Source organism: Hemicordylus capensis, chromosome 6 (genome assembly GCF_027244095.1).
Source record: "Hemicordylus capensis ecotype Gifberg chromosome 6, rHemCap1.1.pri, whole genome shotgun sequence".
Classification (NCBI taxonomy): domain Eukaryota; kingdom Metazoa; phylum Chordata; class Lepidosauria; order Squamata; family Cordylidae; genus Hemicordylus; species Hemicordylus capensis.
The window spans coordinates 15468710-15487687 of NC_069662.1; the positions used below are offsets into that span (position 1 = coordinate 15468710).

The 18978-nt window shown below is 46.0% G+C and overlaps 1 protein-coding gene and 1 long non-coding RNA gene across 2 annotated transcripts in view; one reads left to right on the plus strand and one right to left on the minus strand.

Annotated features, from left to right (window-relative positions):
• Nucleotides 1-18978, plus strand: part of LOC128330664 (uncharacterized) — a 43082-nt gene that overhangs the window by 17968 nt on the left and 6136 nt on the right. Inside the window, 11 exon segments of the mRNA XM_053263831.1 lie at nucleotides 1131-1358; nucleotides 3171-3419; nucleotides 3697-3773; nucleotides 5226-5287; nucleotides 6310-6533; nucleotides 7235-7491; nucleotides 8895-9023; nucleotides 15606-15744; nucleotides 16370-16432; nucleotides 16905-17195; nucleotides 18857-18928. Of these exon segments, the coding sequence (XP_053119806.1) occupies nucleotides 1131-1358; nucleotides 3171-3419; nucleotides 3697-3773; nucleotides 5226-5287; nucleotides 6310-6533; nucleotides 7235-7491; nucleotides 8895-9023; nucleotides 15606-15744; nucleotides 16370-16432; nucleotides 16905-17195; nucleotides 18857-18928 (1791 nt within the window).
• LOC128330665 (uncharacterized) lies at nucleotides 7254-18351 on the minus strand. Its single transcript, XR_008310199.1, has 3 exons — nucleotides 18202-18351; nucleotides 15539-15662; nucleotides 7254-7538 (listed from the first exon to the last, which is right to left on the minus strand). It is a non-coding gene; the product is annotated as an uncharacterized LOC128330665 (long non-coding RNA).

The following is an 18978-nucleotide window of genomic DNA, read 5'->3' on the forward strand; positions in this document are numbered from 1 at the left end:
GAGCCGAGCCCCCATCCCCAGGTAACCTCATCAAGTGGGCAGCAACCTTTGGGAACAGTGAGTCCCTCGGGTATCCAGGGCCCAAACAAGGGCTTTAAAGGTCAAAACCAGCACCTTGAATTGGACCTGGAAATTGGCAGCCAGATCTTTCATATGATTGCTGTGAGACTGAAATGGGGGTGGGGGGTCCATATATATTAGTCTGGGCTGCTTAGAGGAAGGGAGGGATACAAATTCAATAAAAGCGTGAGACTATTTTGTTGGTCTCCCCAGTTGTCTATAGAATGTTGAGAATAAACTCTGAGAAGGATGTTCTTATGAAGGAAGCAACAAACTCTGAAATGTGTGCTTGGCTTCCTTTGGCTGTGGGTGTTGGCCTTTGTTCCATTCCCCGAATATAGTTATAGTTTGTATTAATGTGTTTTCTCAACCTTTGGAGTGAAGACGGATGTGTCACTTTTTAGAGAAGTGAGAGCTCTTTGGCAGTGCTCTCACGGCTTTCAGTCCAAACAAGCGTTTCTGCTCCCGGGTCAGGCTGTGGTTTTTTTGTTTTTTTAAAAGGCTGAGCAAGTTTGAAGCAGGAGCTGACTTTGCAAAATACTGATTGGCTGGCACCTGTGATGTCACGAAGAGATCTTCCCCAATCCCCTCAGCAGTTTCACATTTCAAAGAACTTTAAAAAAAACTTTTAAAATGTATACTTTTTAAATAAGGTACACATGAATGTACCTTTATAATTAATAATTATAATTATTAATAAATATGTGAACAGATGTGTGAATGTTCATTCAGTGATGTTAAATATGTTTTTAAGAAAAGACAGGCCACCAGATGTATGAGTAGGAAGGGCTTTCAATTCACTAGTGGGCATGTCTTCAGTTTTATTTTCAAAGCTAGGAGCAAGCTGGGCTCCATCCTGAACCTTTTATATTGCATCTGTCTCCACCCTAGATAGACTCATTGCAGCAATGAATCTGTCTCAAGGTCTGTCCATCCCCACTCACAACCATTCTGGTTTTGCTTCCAATACATTGTTGGGCAACTGGCTAAAGAGCACTTTTGGGGACTAGCCCCAGATCCCATGAATTATTACTACCTCAGCCACTGCAGTTTTATATGTTTCTTGTTAGAGGAACATTTCATCGAAACGCACCAAGTGGAACTGATTCATCGAGTTTCCAGTGCCGATGCCGTATTGCGCCGGCTCCGAGATCGATGTTCTGTAATATTGACGGGCTCTGACCAGCAGAAAATGGAACAGCTGTATGAATTGGTGCCGGGATGGGACAGGAAAAGGAAGGACCACCTCCACACAGTGCTGAAGAAAACACACGGACCCCTTATTGCAGAACTTGAGGGTAAGTTGATGGTGTCAGAAAAATAATCTCTCCTTGAATTAGAACTTTGACTGGGAATTGGCAAACTGCATACTAACTCACAGAGTCTCTTCTTGGACTCAGATTCTGGAGTCACAAGGGGGCTGAAATACTGTACCCAAATTGAAGATGACTTTGAATGTAAGACAAGCCCCTTTAAAAAGTAGAGGATAGATACAGGTTATACCCACGTTTACTCAAAAAGGTCATCTGAATTTAAGATGACCTCCCAATTTCTAATATCAAACAACTTGGAAAAAACCTAGTCTTGGGTTCAGGTACATATAGTAGAAATTAAAATGAGTCAATATATATTTTATATTGGGATTTGTTCCTATCACCACTCTCCTTTTGTGGGTCTACTATTCCTTGACAAGCAGACAAGCCCAGATCTACAAGAGAGCTATTTTTAGGATTAACCTCCTCCCTTCCTTTTAAAGTTAAGGCATCCAGAAATCCACTCATGCACCAAAAAGGCTGGAAATACTCTTGCTAAATGGTTAAAAGGCACCTCTCTTAAAATGTCTGTATTCAGCCCAGCACAGCATCTCTGTTGTTGCTGGTGTGGTGTGGTGTTTTAGACTGCTCTGGAATGGTGAACCATCTTCTGTTTTCTTCTGCTGTGTAAACCATTTGAGAATTTTTGTTTAAAAAGGAGTAAGTAAATATTTGTTCTGATATTAATGCATCGTAACTTAAGGTGTTCACCTTAACTTCAGCACTCTGTAAGCAGGAAATACGTTCTGCAACCTCACATATCTTCCTTGCTTACAAATTAGTCTCCACACTTCTTCTGGGTCTTTCAGCAACAGTCCTCTTCCTCTGCAGGATGGGCCTGTATTGAAGCTCAGGCTTCATGTGGGCAGTGCCCAGCTACTTGTATACTGATTGCCTGCTTTCCCTTTATGCTCTCATTTTGATTGGAGAGAATGACCCATGTTAGCTCTGACGAGCTGAAAGGTTGATGGGTGAAGGTTGTTTGCTAGAATGAGCCACTTGCACACCACGTAACTGCCCGCTGTGCTCTTGAGGCTGCCACCCTGAACGCTCTCAATTTTGTGTCATGTAGAGTTTTTCCTTGTATGTTTATCTCTTTTTATTGTGTTTAGTTTTATTCAGTACTTGTAAGCTGCTTTGAATGGTTCCCAGAAAAGCAGAGTGTAAATATAATACAGGATGGGGAGTGCAAGAGAGAGAGGGGGGCACAAGATGGGGGCCCTTGGTGTCGGCAACGTGTACCTCCAGCAAGAGAAAGAAGCACTGGCGGCCCCCTGCCCTAGGCTATCTCTAGGTTCAACTACCTCCAGGCTACCTTCCGGTTTAGAGGCAACAGTCATGAGGAGAGAATTGTCAATCTCATGCTTGTGGGCCTTTCAGAGGCTGCTGGTTGGCTACTGTGCAAAACAGAAAGCTGAATTAAATGGATTTTGGGTCTGATCCAGCAGGGTGGTTATGTTCTAGACATAGGAACATAGGAATGTGCCTTGCATAGAGTCAGACCATTGGCCTATCTAGCTCAGTACTGTCTACACTGACCAGTAGTGGCTCTCCTAGGTTACAGGTAGGAGTTTCTCCCAGCCCTACCTGAAGATGCCAAGGAGTGAACCTGGGACCTTCTGCACTGATGCTCTTCCGCTGAGCTATGCCCCCATCCCTTAAGTAGGGGATGTAGTCTTCCATCCAAATGCAAACCAAGGCAGACCTTACTTAGCAAAGGGGCCAGTTCATACTTATACCACAAGACCAGTTCTCCTTTAAGCAAGACTCATGTTTCTGACATCTCTTCTTTCTCAGAGGGACACTTTGTTGAGAGGCACAAGAAAGAATTAACCCAGAGAGGCACTGGGGCCAAGAAGGTTGGAAAACAACTACTACAAGTCACAATCTGCCATCGTTTGTATGTGGAGATCTTAAGTAAGCCCACGGACAAGGAAAAAATGGAGACTCTCTACAATGTGGTGCCAGGGTGGAACGGGGAGTGGAAAGACCGTCTCTACCAGGCACTGAGGGAAACAAACGAACACCTGATCAAAGAGCTTGAGGGTGAGTTGACGAATGTGGTTGTTTCGCACTGTCAGAGTACTTATTGGCTAGTGCCTGTGCCTTCGCTGAAAACAATTCCGTCTAGACTTGGAAACCACGAGTACAGAAGCTGGCACACTATGAGAAGTTATTATTAGCTCTTTTTGCCCAAGAGCTAATTGGAGATTATAGTTAGTGCTCGATTCTGAAGAGATCAGGCATATGTTACCTGCTCAAAGGTGATATGCTGATTCTTTACTACTGTTCAGCTAAAATCTTATTTCTCCTTCTGAGGCAGGAAGGAAAAGCAGCAAAGAAGGCATGATACCTGATCCCCTTGCAGAGAATAAATGCTACTTGTGTGAGAAAGAGGAGGTATGGGCCTTTTCGTTGTTGTTCATGTATCCTTCATTTAAGAATGCAACCTAATAGACTGGGAAGAGGTCATAACCAGCAATCTTGGACCTTCTTTTCCACTTGGGATCTCAGGCCTTGTAGGTTAAAGCAGAAATGAGATCAGTTGACAGAGGCAGTAGACTGCTTGTGTGCTGCTTCTGTCAGCCAGCACCCCTCCCTCACCCAATGGTGAAATATTTTCCCCCTCTTCCTCCCTCCCCCTCGTCCCACAAGCCAGAGGGTGGCACAGTGTTAGGAAATGTCTTTCAATAGCTTCCTGCCACTCTCTTCTCCACCCTCTGCCTTTTGAAAACACGAACTGGGATGAATAGTAAGAGCTGCTGTCACCACCACCACCAGGTAAAAGGAGATGGGGAAAGACTGAGCAGGAGGGGAGACTGGAGTGCAGCCCTCTTCACTTCAGTTGATTGGTTGATTAAGTGCATTCAAGTTGGTGTCAGCTCTTAGTGACCACATAGATAGATTCTCTCCAGGATGATCTGTCTTCAACTTGGCCTTTAAGGTCTCACAGTGGTGCATTCACTGCTGTCATAATAGAGTCCATCCACCTTGCTGCTGGCCATCCTCTTCTTCTCTTTCCTGCAACATTTCCCAGCATTATGGACTTCTCAAGGGAGCTGGGTTTTCGTATAATGTGTCCCAAGTATCTACTTCTATAGCATGGTAGAAGTTTGGAGAGGAGAGCTGGTCTTGTGGTAGCAAGCATGACTTGTCCCCATTGCTAAGCAGGGTCTGCCCTGGTTGCATATGAATGGGAGACTTGATGTGTGAACACTGTAAGATATTCCCCTCAGGGGATGAAGCCACTCTGGGAAGAGCAGAAGGTTCCAAGTTCCCTCCCTGGCAGCATCTCCAAGATAGGGCTGAGAGAGATTCCTGCCTGCAACCTTGGAGAAGCCACTGCCAGTCTGTGAAGACAATACTGAGCTAGATAGACCAACGGTCTGACTCAGTATAAGGCAGTTTCCTATGTTCCTATGTTCCTAAGTTGAGGACCTCACTGACTGCAGGTGTGTGATGCAACTGGACATTGTGTTTATGGGTCTTAGATAGTCTGCCATTTTGTGCAGACATGCTTCGGCATTCCCCATTGGTCAGTGCTGCTGTGCACATTGAATTGAGCCCCAGTGGTGTTGTGCAAAAGCTTATGCAAACATTTAAATCAGCATGGCTGCATTTGTGCTGCACTATTTACATGGTTTCCAAGAGTGCTTTTGTGTGACACCACTGGGACTTGACTAGACATGAGCAGCAGCACTGGCTAATGAGAGACACTAGAGTTTTGCTGCATAACATGTCAGCCAACACATTTAACTCTGCCTTAGATCTGCAAAGATCCTGGTTACCAAACCTAAGTATCCTAACCCCACCACTGTAGGATCTGCTTTAATGCAATCTCCTGTTTTCCAGGATTTTCCAGAAGTACAACCAGATGTTGTTCCAGATGTTAGTGGAAAGCAGAAGATGTACAGGTGAGGATCCAGAGTACCTACCATGGAGCATTTGGGCCACTCTCTCCTCTTTGAGCCCGAAGCATAGCTAAAGTGGGCCTCATCTCTCATTCCACTCTCTTCCAAATGCATTCGGTTAATATTTATTGTGCAGACATGTTAACAAGTCTCCAAAGCAGGAGTGGGCAACCTTGGCTTTTCAGTGGCATTGAATGACAACTTGCATCATCCCCAGCCACAGTGTATTGTGGTGAGGGATGATAGGAGTTGTAGTTCAACAACTGATGGAGAGCCAAGTTTGCCCACCCCTGCTCTAAAGCATCTGTTAACTTGAGAATTAGTCCTGCTTTGGGGGCCTCTTCTTACTGGCATGTGTCTTAAGATTCATGCTTCACAATGCTTGAACATAGCTCTTAAGAAAAGTTAGACCGACAAGTATTTCATGCTAAGTTGTGAGTTTTAGGAACATAGGAAGCTGCCTTCTACCGAGTCAGACCATTGGTCCATCTAGTATTGGTCCATCGGTATTGTCCAGTAACCCAAAATTTGGCTTTAAAAAAGCCAAATCAGGCAACAGAGTTGTCTACCCAGACTGGCAGCGGCTTCTCCAAGTTCTCAGGCAGGACTCTCTCCCAACCCTATTTGGGAGATTGCCAGGGAAGGAACCTGGGACCTTATCACAGAGTGGCCCCATCCTCTAAGGGCAATATCCTACAGTGTTCACACATGTCTCCCATTCAAATGTAAACCAGGGCAGATCCTGATTAGCAAAGGGGACAATTAATGCTTGCTACTACAAGACCAGCTCTCCTCCCCAGAGTCAGTCAACTAATGCTGCATTCTTGAGCATAGTCGCTAATCAATGTTGTCTGGCCTGTTTTGTAAGAAACTTTCCCAGTTAGTCTGTATTTTGCTAACTCGTGCAGTTTTCGGAGAACCACTTCCCTTTGCTGCCACTGTGTGTTAACAAAAATCGGAGTTTTGACTCTCTCTGAGAAACCAGTTGTGGGTGTTTTCCTCTCTTCTCTCTCTGTGACATGCAGCATCCACCTCCCCAAGGCAGGCAACGTCCGTTGCTCAGTAACCAAATTCAAGTTTGAGATGAGGACAGCAGGGACTGTCAAATACACATATTGCCCCTGGAATGAGCACCTGAACAAGGTCGAGATGCAGGACTGGATGATGGCTGGCCCATTGTTTGACATCCAGGCAGATGCTGCAGGAGAGGTGGCCGCTGTTCACCTCCCTCTCATTATGTGTCTCAAAGGTAGGGAAGTTTTAAGCAAGGCCTCTTGCTTTCTCAGGCCTCAGCCTCCTCCTTCCCTGGGCCTCTCCTTTTTTCTATCTCTTTTCTTAGGGTCCTGCTTGCCACACCCATCTGCAGGATCCAGACAGCTCCGTTAATGGCTACCAGAGTCCTGTCTGCCCATTTGGCTTCTCTGTGACGTCATGGTTGCTCAGCCAATCATGATCATTATGAAACCCTTAGTCACTACAACTGAGATTGCAAACAGTATTGGGAGAATATTAAATCACTTGAGTTGTTGCTTAGAACAAATGACCTAGGAATCTGGATGCCATCTTTTCATCCCTCCTTATTAGATTAGACCCCTTTCATTGTGGCTTTGCCTCAGCAGGCAAAATCCTGATTTCTGGGTCACCCTAATCAGTGGCAACTAAAGACTGAAGCAGGTGCCAAATGTTGGCACCCCCTTGGGTGAACCTTCCTCCCCCTCTTTCTCCTCTTTGTTCAAAAGAGGGGGCAGGAGGGCATCTTTTCCCCTTGCTTGTGCCCAGTAATTTGCTTCCTGAGGCTACTGCCTCACATTGCCTCATAAAAGGGGCGCCCCAACCCTAATCTCACTAGCCCTTCTTCCCTTTCCTAGGCATGAAATTTGCTCCCTCCTTGAGAGTATAATAACAAAGGTAATAGATGAAAACACTTGTTTCTTAATAATCTGTTTGCAGAGGCAAAGGTAGACATGTCTCAGATGAAAATTGCTCATTTTATTGATGGAGTAATGATCCTGGAGACACCATCGCGGGTGAGCCCGTTTCATGTTGTGTTGGAGAATCCAAAATTCTCTCTGCTGGGCGCGATATATAAATGCATCTGCAATCTATTTAATTTCATCCCTATCCATTCTGTGGTGCAGCTTTATCAGAGGAATAGACCCACAATCCTTCACCTCTATGTGATTCCCAACGACTCTTACTATATACAGGTAAGCTGGAATTGATCAGCTGATTCTGAAGCTGCAGAAAGAATCCCCTGCAGAACAACAGGAGAGACAATGCAGGCTAGGGCAAGCAGGGATGGGTTTCCTTGAGAACTGATATTTATAAGCCTTTCAGGGAGATTACATGGTACAGTGAATGTACGAAATGTGATAAATGCTCACAATCCCAACTGCATTGATTGAATGTCTAGAAATATATTTTTTACTTTTCAGACATATGCCAGTGAATGTTAACTACCATCAATGCTGAGATTATTGGACGATCTTATCAATGCTGAGATTGTCAGCACAATGAGTTGGATCCCAACTAGTATTCATGTGGAGAGAAGTAGCTTTGTTAGCCAAAGGAACGGGGGAGGAATGAATTTTGCAGATTCCCCCTTTCCTCTGCTAGGGATGTGCACAAAGCCAGTTTGCCCAGTTCGGTTCGAATTCAAACTGGGAGGGGGAGGTTCAGTTTGGGTTTTGCTTGAACCCTTCGTTTCGAGTTTGAACTGGTTTGAACCAGTTTGAACCTCCCAAAGTGGGTGGGGTGGTAGTTGGCACCCATGGGTGCCTACCACCCAACCCCCAAAGCAATCACATCTCTATCCTCTGCAAGTCCCTTGCATTCCCCAACTCTTCTCCTATGGGTCCCCAGCCCTGTGGAGCATATTTCTGGAGTGTGAGGAGAAGTCTTCCTTGCAAAGTTTGCAAGGTTCACATTGGTCCCAAAGAGTTGCTCCTGTGGCAGGGGGCACTTGGGCCACCCTGCTGGTGCCCCAGCAATCTGCCACCTGTGGTGACTTGTTTCCCCTCAACTCATGAAAGGGCCTCCCCTGCCTTCTGTTCAATGTTTGTTTGCATTGGAGGATCTTGAGAGCCTGATTTCACAGCTGGATACAGATCCAAATAATATTGCTCTGCATTGGGTGTTTTTCCTCTGTGTCGGTGCTCTTCACTTTAAGGCCCAGGAGCCAGTGGTGGCTTCTATGAGCCCTAAGTGTGCCGCCCTGACTAGTGGTTCGTTGGGCCAGCAAGAAGCTTTGACCAAAGCTGAATACTCTGCACAATTCCCCAGCACCATGAAGAGACTACCATTCCCACCATGCGGTGCTGCACCAAGCTTCCTTTAAGGGAAATAGAGCCTCCTTGAGCCCCTGCACCATCTTGGAAAGCATGCATGGAATTCTGGAAAGTGTAGCTCTTCCTTGTGCTTTACCCACAGAGGCTCTGCCTCTCTTAAAGGGCCCTCCCTGCACTTGGGAAAGCACAGCAGTGTGTGAAGGTCAGCACAGTGGGAAATGGCTCTCACATCAAGGTTTTGTGTGGTCCTGGCTTGAAAAATTGTGAAGATCACTGCTCTGTATGGTCCTCTGACCAGAAATACCCCCCTCCTATTTCAACAGGCAGTTAAAGATGAGGAGGAGAAGTACCATTCCTTACCTGTGCAGAAACACCCTCAGACAGACGAGCCTTTGTATTTTGGCTCTCACTATGTTGTATCTAGCTCAGCAGACCTCCGGATAAACCCAAAGGTCAGTAGATGCATCATCTCAAATATGTGTCTGCAGTATTGGGATGAATGGTTTCGGTAACCCTCTTTGTTTGAATGCCTTTGTAACCTTTAGAATCTTACTGAGAAACGATACATAAGCTGTGGGTTTTGTGGGTGGTGGAGGATGGGTTTAGGTTTCTTAGTTAATCTCCAGCTAGTTAACCACTTGGGCAGACCTGTGTATATTACATTGGACTATTGAAAACAGAGTACCCAACATTTTGATGTTCTTGGCTTTAATTTTCTTTAAAAAAATAAATAGCTAAATTTAGAGTTTTGATAATGCTCAATATTGAATTGGGACTACTGCTTTTGTTCACTGGAAATTTAAAAAAAAAAGGATAACAATGTTTTGTTAAGGTTTCTTATGCCAGCAGCTCAAGTAATAGTTGCTTGTAATTGGAAAACTACTGAAAATCTTAACATCAGCAACTGGTATAAAATAATATGGGAATATATGCTTGAAGAACTCATTTTATTTTAATGTAATAATATGCGACAGAAGCTAAATAGATATGAATTTAAGCAAGTATGGAAGCCAGTTATAGATACATTATAGATAAATAGGATTTATCCAAGTAAGATCTTGGTTGAAATGGTTAAGAAGATGATGGATTGAATATATAAGTATGATTGATATATCAGTTTAACAAAATCTATACCAACTGTACATATTGCAAATGTTTTTGTATCTTGCTGTACCACCCTGTGTAAAATTAATCTATATTTCTAATACTCAATAAACTAAAACTAAAAAAATAATAATTCTTTTTTAAAAACCAAGTTTTAACCCCTTAAAGCTGCAGAGGTTTCCTTGGAAGTCTGTGTGGGCAATGCCCAGTGACTGTAGTAGCATCACTGAAGCTGCCTAAAAATGGACTTGCTCAGTGGGTGGATGGGAACCCACTAAAAGCGGCTCTGACCTTTCTAAAAGGAAAGGTAAGGGGTTAGGTTTTACAGTGGCAATGACACATGACAATTTTTATTTATACAAAATGCACTTGACTGTTTACAGACTAATATCAATAAAAAGGCCATATCTCAGACCTGAGGAGCTTACAGTCTAAATTCTGACCGTAAGGCCGACTACGACTAAACTTTGTTAGCCACCCCATAACAAATTGTTGTCTGCGTGGCTCACAACTCAACATTAAAAAAAAAAAAATCCAATAAGCACACATAAGACAAGATTTTTTAAAAAAAAATTCAAAGAGAGGGGAATGATGGGAGAGTCCGAACAGCTGGATATGTACTAAGGCAGTTATATTTATTTATTTTAAAAATATTGTATACCGCCTCCTCCCAAAACTCTAGGAGCTGAATAATGCCAATAACAATAACAGCAATTTATTTATTTTTTTAAAGGGCGAAAGCTTGGCAAAAAAGGGAGGTCTTGAGAAGGGCCTTGAAAGCCAATAAGTAGGTAGTTGAACAAATCTGGGGGGGGGGAGGGTTTCCAAAGAAGAGGGACGGCCACAAGAAGACCCTCCTATGAACTTGACCCTTTTTAGCTTACTTTCCAGTAGGCTTATGAGATCACCCGGCATTCTGTGCGTGTCCGTGTGTCCCCCCGCCCACCCCCATCAACTTTGCAATGCCTGGACCAATATGAACCAAACTGGGTACAGTTGTAGGGACATCTCAACAGTGTAGTTTCTGATGATGTCATTCACCCCAGCTTTTGAAGCGCAAGTGGGCTATTTTATGGACTGCCTAACCTATTTGAACCAAACTGGGTACAGCTGCAGTGAGTGACACACACAGACTCCTCAGTGGCATAGCTTGTGGTGATGTCATCTATACTGATACAAGATTGCAGACGCATACACTTTTGAGGCGCAAGTGGGCTTACTTGTGAACTGCCTAACCAATTTGAACCAAATTTGCTGCAGCTGTAGGGACACATAGGGACGCCTCAATGGCATAGTTTGTATGATGTCATCTACCCCAATCCAAGATGGTGGACGCATGAATGTTTGAGGCGCAAGAGGGCTAACTTGTGGACTGGCTAACTGATTTGAACCAAATTACATAGAGTTGTAGTGAGTGACACTCAGGGACACCTCAGTGGTGTAGTTTGTGATGATGTCATCCACCCTCATTCAAGATGGCGGAAGCATAAACCTTTGAGGTGCAAGTGAGCTAACCTGTGAACCGCTTAACCAATTTGAACCAAATTTGCTACAGTTCTAGGGACACATAGGGACACCTCAAAGGTGAAGATTGTGACAATGTCATCCACCCCAATTCAAGATGGTGGACACGTAAACTTCTGAGGCACAAGTGCACTAACTTGGACAGTCTAACCGATATGAAACAAATTGGCTACAGCTGAATGCAGGGGTGTGCAAGGTTCGGAGTCCCCCCCGGTCCGGAGGGGGGGGACTGTGACTTTAAGCGGGGGGGTGGTAGTACTTACCCACCCCCGCCGCGCTTCCCCCTCCGGCGCTGTTCCTTGTTAAAATCTTCTTGGGGCGACAGAGCTCCGCTCTGCCGCCCCTGCCCCCATCGTCGCTTGCAAGGCTTTCAGCAAGACGAGCGCTAGTGGCGCGAAGATTTTAACAAGGAACAGCGCCGGAGGGGGAAGCGCGGCGGGGGTGGGTAAGTACTACCACCCCCCCGCTTAAAGTCACAGTCCCCCCCCCTTCCGGACCGGGGGGGACTCCGAACCTCCAGACCGGTCCGGCGGTCTGGCCAATGAGGCCGGACCAAAACCGTGCACACTTCTAGCTGAATGGACACATGGGGATGCCCCAATGATGCAGTTTGTGATGTCACACAACCCGATCCAAGATGGTGGACATGTAAACTTTTGAAGCACAAGTGCACTAACTTGAGGACTGTCTAACTGATTTGAACCAAATTTGGAACAGCTGTAGTGAGTGACACACAGGGACACCTCAGTGGTGCAGTTTGTAATGATGACATCCACCCCGATCCAAGATGGAAGACACATGAACATTTGAGGCGCAAGAGATCCAACTTGTGGACCTTGATTTGCACCAAATTTAGTCCAGATGTAGTAGAGACAGTGAAAGGAAAGTAGGCTGATTAGTTCTTACTAGAACAACTTGTTTTAGTTGGAGTTGCAGGACTAGGAGTACATAAGAAATAAAAGAAGGCAACTAGCAAACTCTGAGGTTAGAGGGCAAGCCAAGCAGGATGACCAGTAGGGCAGAGGCTGCAGGGAGGGTTTCAGTGTTTTACCTACCAACCTATCCTGCTCGTCCTGTGAGGAGCCCAGAACAGTGTACATGGTTTATATTTATCCTCACCTCAACCTTCTGAGGTATGTTAGGCTGAGAAGTGACTGGCCCAGTCAGTCTTATGGTTGAACAGGGATTTGATCTTGGGTGTCCCCAGCCCTAGTCCCACACGCTAACCCAGGGGTGGGTAAATGGTCCTCCAGCTACAACTCCATCATCACCCCCAGCCACCATAGCCAGTGGTGAGGAATGATGGGAGCTGTAGTCCAACAACAGCTGGAGGACCAGGTTTGCCCACCCGTGCTCTAACCGCCACGCAACACTAGCTCTGCATAGCTCTTTGCCCCATGTCTGGCAGAATACACTACAGGAAATAAGATGTTTCAGCGTGTGCTTATGCTAGGAATGCAACATTTAATCAATTGATAGTTGGATTTAAAACTTCTCATCCATAACTGGACAACTTTAAAAAATGGTCCATCTATATTGTGGTGGCCAATTACAGGTTTGCCTGTTGACATATAACCAAACAACTTGGTCTGCAACTTGCCTCTGGTCTGCAGGTAGGGTTGCCATGCCCCCTGGAATTCTGGGTTTCACCCGCAGTTTAAGCATCTCACCCAGATTGCTTAGCCCACCCAGATTCACCCAGATTTCAGTTTTCATTATATATATATATATATATACACACACACACACACACACACACACACACACACACACATATACACTAGTAGCTTTAAGCCCGTTTCATTAACGGGCGCTAGTAGAGAAGACTCACATGCTCACTCTCTTGCCCTCCCAGCTTCCTTCCTTTCTGCTCCTGCTCCCTCGGTCTCTGGCTGGGCCGAGTGCAGCCGCCGCCGCCAGCGGGCCGGACCCAGTGCTCTCGCCTCGGCCGCTGCCGCCATTGGCCACAGTCGGCCCGCAGCGGCCAACGCTGCCAGCAGGCCCAGTCTCCCTTCCGCGTCCGTTTGGCCGTATCGTGTTCTCTGGCCGAGGCTGCAGCTCTGCCGCAGCCTCGGCCGCCTTCCCCCGCCGCCGTCTCACCCAGCTTCCTCCACCGGCCCCGCGGCCGGTCCGGACCTGCCGCCTCTGTCCTCTGCTCTCATTGGGTCCGGGCCGGACCCGCCGCCCCCTCTGGCCTTCCCGTGGCCGCCTCTTGCCTCCCCTTAGCCGGCCGATCAACATGGCCACCCATGCCTCTTGCCTCCCCTTAGCCGGCCGATCAACATGGCCGCCCGTGTCTTTTTGGGCCAATCTGGGCATGCGCTCCGTGCATGCCCAGAACGGCCCAAAAAGACACGGGCAGCACGGGCAGCACGCTTAAGGGTTTTATGGTATAGGATATATATGCCAGAATACAGCGACCCTATCTGCAGGTCAAGGAAAGTCCCCAGATGCTGCTGGCTTACTGGAATCCACATTTCTTACACAAGTATAGAAAAGTAGGAAGTAGGTGAAACTTAGAGCTAATGTCGTCAGAAAGTAGCCAAACAGAAAGTTGCTTAACTTCTTCAATGTGGTCTCTGTCTTTTACACAAATGGGCTATGCGCCTGTGCAGAGGCCTCGTCAGAACCTAACAAGCTCAATTCTCTTGCTTTGGGGTAGGAATCCCACCCCCAGCCATTATATGCGGCTGCGCCACTCCTCATCCCCTCAGTCTTTCATCATCCACGCTTCAGTTAACATTGTGGAATCTGCAGCTCGGCAATGAGTAGGATTATTATCTATCCTCTTGCTTTTTCTTCCTGCTTTTCCTTCTTATTTCTTCCTTTATTTTCTTTTTGCTTAGTAGCATTTTTATTCTTGGAGCTTTGTTATTTACGGGTTTTCCCCTCTTGAGCTCCGATCCTGGCTGCGATGGAGCATGGTGGCCGGCTAGCCTACAGCATTTATGCTGGGTACAACGAACTTCAAGAAGTGTGTTCATTGCGGATCTAAGATCCTTTCCCCCGATATTCAGACCGAGTGTCTTTTGTGCCTGGGGGAATCCCACATTGTCAAGACCTGTCTTCATTGCCAGAGCAGTTTGCGAAGCAGGTGTGAAAGAATAGGGCTTCTTGCCTGTGCACAGCCCTGTGGGACTTGGCTCTCCATTCTTCGAAAGCCTTATTGTTGAAGTCATCCGTGAAGATGACCTCTTCGGCACAGTTGGAGCATTCAGAATCCGCTCCCATAGAAATCGAAAACCCGATATCGATACCGGTTGAAGGGGGAACTGGATCCCTTGTTCAGCCTCATCGATGTGGAGGCCAAGGTACCGGCCACTTTACCCATTAACTCCGCTTTGTTGGGGGTCATGCGGGGTCATTGGAAGAAGCCTGCAACCCTTTAACAACCCAATAGACGTTTGTAGAACTTCTATTGGGTGCAACCACGGGATAAGCTGCCTTAAAGAATCATCGCACCCTTAATTCTCTTGTCGTTGAGGTGTCTCTACAGAAGAGCAGGGGTCATAGCCAGTCGACGCCGGGTGACAAGGAGGGCAGAAAGTCTGACTCATTTGGGAAGAGGCTTTACTCGGCCTCGGCTCTCCACTTATGGGTGGCCAACTATCAGGCCTACAATGCCCACTTTAACCATTTTTTGTGGGAGAAAGTGGCACCACACGTGCCCGTTGCGGCGTGTGCCGCATACGTCACAATGATGTATGTGGCACCGTGTGCCGCGACGGGCGCATGTGTGGCGCCATCTTTTTTGGCTTCTTGGAAGACAATGACAGGGGCAGGGGTGGCAGGGAGGAACTCTGCCGCCCCAAGAACGTTTTAGAAAAGTCCGGCGGGGGTGGGTGGGGGGAAGTACTACCCCCCCCACACCCTTAAAGACACACTCCTCCCCACCACTGAACCGCCGGGCCAGCTGAATTCCAGCCCGGTCCAGATGGCCCCAGACCGGTCCGTGCACACCCCTATTGTCCTTCTCTTTCACATAGCAAAGAAGGTGTCTTCTAGGGATGATGACTACTGGCAAAAGGGATACCATTAACCCCCAACCAACTATTTTTATATTCATACTGAAATAGTTCAGATTTAATCCATTAACTGGAACTCCAACAAAGCTGAGTTACAGCCCAGTCTCTTGCATAAAATTGTAGCCTTAAGATTTCTTTAGTTGGAATAGTAAAGCTCATCCTCTTGATGCAGAATTCCGAGTCCCCTTTGGTTATCACAACCTTTTGAATTGTTTTATTTATGATAGTTTTTATTGTTTTAGTAAATTATCAAGTGTGACAAGGGTCGCCTGTAGATTAATTGTTGCATGTGATGTTGACTTGTGCTCCTTTACCTCAGAGTAAAGGAGGTAAGATATCGGAGACATCTTTTTCTAATTTGGTGTCTTTCCTCTTCTTCAGGAACTCAAGTTCTCCTACCAGAAGTCAGGAGAGCTGCTGCCCTTTGTGGAAGTTTATCTGAGGAAAAAAGAAAGGGTGTATCTCAGCTTGAAAAAGAAGGATGGTCTTTGCTCTGTTTGGGATATCTGGCTAGAACCAGGTAAATGCTGTGAGATAATATGTCTTTATGGATAAACTGTAATAAAGCCTTTCAAAGCTAATAGCCTCAAATAATATTTACTAGCCTTCTTGCTCATACTTACATACGTTAGTAGTTGGTTGCATTTTGACAACCTGGAAAGAACTAAAAACAGAAAACAACTGAACGCTCTTCTAGTTTACAAAAGTGATTCTTCTTAATCACCTGGATGTTTTACTCGCTGCAGGCGAGTAAACCTAGGGCAGCTTTTTATAAGCTTGAACATATTTCTTGGATATAGTCAAGATTAGCTTGCAAATCAAGCAGTATGGCTTAGGAGAACTTGTTGTGATGACTTTTTTAATATCTCATAATAAACAGAGAGAGGAGAGAATTGCTCCTGAAGAATAAGTTGTGTGTGATCTGAAACACTGAGTGTGGGAGTTGAGGGAAGATTACCTTTGTTTAAATGGTAGCCCTGAATTACATTTGTTAAAGGGTATGCCAGTGTAAAGCAGATGAATGTATATATTGGTTTGGCAACTCATGTGTTAGCGGTACAGGATTGCCTTTCTCTGCAGGGCAGAAGCAAAAGCATAAAAGAATCTCAGAAGAAAAGGCTCAACTTGTTTTTCTTCTGTCACAGAGGAAGTGCTGATACCGGAAGATCAGCATGTGTCTGTTATGGGAACCAGAGAAGCAGCAAGAGGTACTGACTGAGAAAGTGTCACTAGGCTCTTCCTCTGTGCCCAAATCCACTAGGCTGACTAGATGGCCAACCTGAAGCTCTCCAGCTGTTGCTGGACAACAACTCCCATAATCTCAAACTGCATTTTTGCAGCAGGGGATGGTGGGAGTTGTAGTCTGAGAGCCTCAGATTGGCCATGCCTGCACTGGACTACATTATAAAGACTATATAATGCGTGCCACTTCCACCCTCACTCTATTTGAATGCATTAGACCAGGGGTTCTCAATGTTGGGTCTCCAGATGTTATTGGACTTCAACTCCCATAATCCCCAACCAAAGGCCTGCATTAGACTGTATCCTACATTTGCAGAACTGGAATTTCTGTTGTCTCTGGGCCACATCACCCTTCACAACAGGGAAGCTGAGTGGGGAAGGGCAGCCAGGACCATTTCATTGCTGGTCATAAACCATGCCTTCCTCCCCTTTTACCAGCAGCATCAATCAAACTACTGAAGACCAACCGTGATCACCTAGAGGGAATCCTGGAGAACTTGGAAAAGCAGGAGATGAAGAAGTTCAAGGTCAAACTCAATGAGTTCCCAGTGAAGTGGAACTTCAAGAACATCCCCAGAGGGGAGCTGGAGGATGCGGACGCCTTGGACCTCAGTGCAAAATTGATCGAGTACTATACTGAAGATTATGCTGTTGAGGTGGCCATCCAGGTGCTGAATGCTGTCAACCTCAAGCACCAAGCAAACAGGCTCTCCTCTGATGTTGGGACTGGTAAGGAAAGGAGAGTCCCAACACTGGGGTGGACGGAATTGTTGATCTAGTTCATCTCATGAAGGGATAATTTTACATCATCCAAATTACCCGGGGTAGAGGTGCTGATAGAACCAGATCAACTCATTTCGAAGTGAGAGTAACTTTCATTACTAGGTGAAATGCCTCAGAAATCATTGCCATAAATTTTGAGGTGTCCTGGCAAAATTGGAGGGGAAACTCTAAGTCAGCTGTCGGTCTTCTTACATATTTTTCCTCCCTTTTCTTCTGTACCCATTATCTCTATGCATAATTTTAACCTGGGAAATAAGCCTTGTTTGAAACGATACTAATATTTATCTGTGCATTATATATTGAATGCTCAGTTTATCCTACAGAGCATTTTAATTTTTTTATTTTATGTTGTCTATTAGTAGTATTTTAACTTTATAGCAAACCTGTTGCGGGGCAGGGGAGAAGTAGAGAACTCATACAGACATTATGAGTTCCTGAGCCTCAGTCCCTTTCCTGAGCATTAGAGCTGCTGTCTAAACTGCATCTGTGCCATTTTGAAGCAACTGAAAATCCTGGCGGACGTCCAGCCTGACACGGCACCGGTGCTATGGGAGAAGCAGTGGTGCTCTTGAAGCGCCCTCTGACCCAAGCTCACTGCAGCCCTGGCTTCTCTCACACCACCACCCTCCCCCTTATCTGCATGCTAGCACTAGCAACAAGCTTGGCAAGAGGAAGAGGAGGAGGAAGAGCCACCACAGGAACAAAAAAGGTGGGGGGGGCAGTGGGGCCTGGGGGTTAGGGAAATGGGCCAGAGTCAGGCCTCAGGCCAAAGGGCCTGGAGCAGGAGAGGGGAGAGACACACACTGTGGGTGGGGAGCAGCAGAAGCATGCATGCATGTGCGCACACACACAGTCACACCAGGGAGAAAAAGGTTTAAAGCGGGGGGCGGGGCAGAAAAACAGGCAGGCAGAAGGGAACAAAGACACAGCATGTCTGCAGGCAGACTCTCACCAGCAAAGCTGCAGTCACAGAAGCACTCAGCAAGCCAAGGAGGACTGCAGCCAGAGTGATTTTGCAAGGCCAGATGCTTGCCTTTAAATAAAATTTGAAACTTCCTCCTTTTGGAGCCCCCACCTTTGCTCTCCCCCCTGGCCAATAGGGTCCCAGTTCTCAAGGTCTGGCACCACTGCAGAGCCTACCAGAGAGCCAGACTCATCTGGCTAATCAGGGAAGCATGGTCTCAGCAAATGAAATCAAGCAACACAAGGGACACAAAATGGAGATAGCACCTAAAATGGAGGCTAGAACCTTCGAACCGGTTTGACTTGAACCTGGCTCAATTGGTTTGAACTTGGACCTGCACATCCTTACCTATGGTACTCAAGATGTTGCTGAACTAAAATCCCCATCATCCCCAACCACAATTTACTGTGGCTGGGTAGTTCATCAACATTTGGAGTACCACCAGTTGGAAACTCCTGAAATAGGCTATAGTTTTAAGAGTTGTTCAAATAATCTAGTCCTTTTGATTTGAGATGTACACACAAGGCTGTCTTTTAAATTAAAAAAAAAAAGATTGTGGCTAGAAGAGTAAATTCTCAGGAGGACCTGAACTCTTGTTCTTTTTTTTTTAAACTGATGACTAAATGTGAGTGTCTGTTTCTAGACTATTCAGATCTGAAACAAGAAGACAAAATTCAGCAAGAACCAGAACAAGAGGAGAAACACCTTGCCGAAGGTAATTCTTGTTTACTTACCCAAACCTTTCTATAACAAACTGCGTCCATC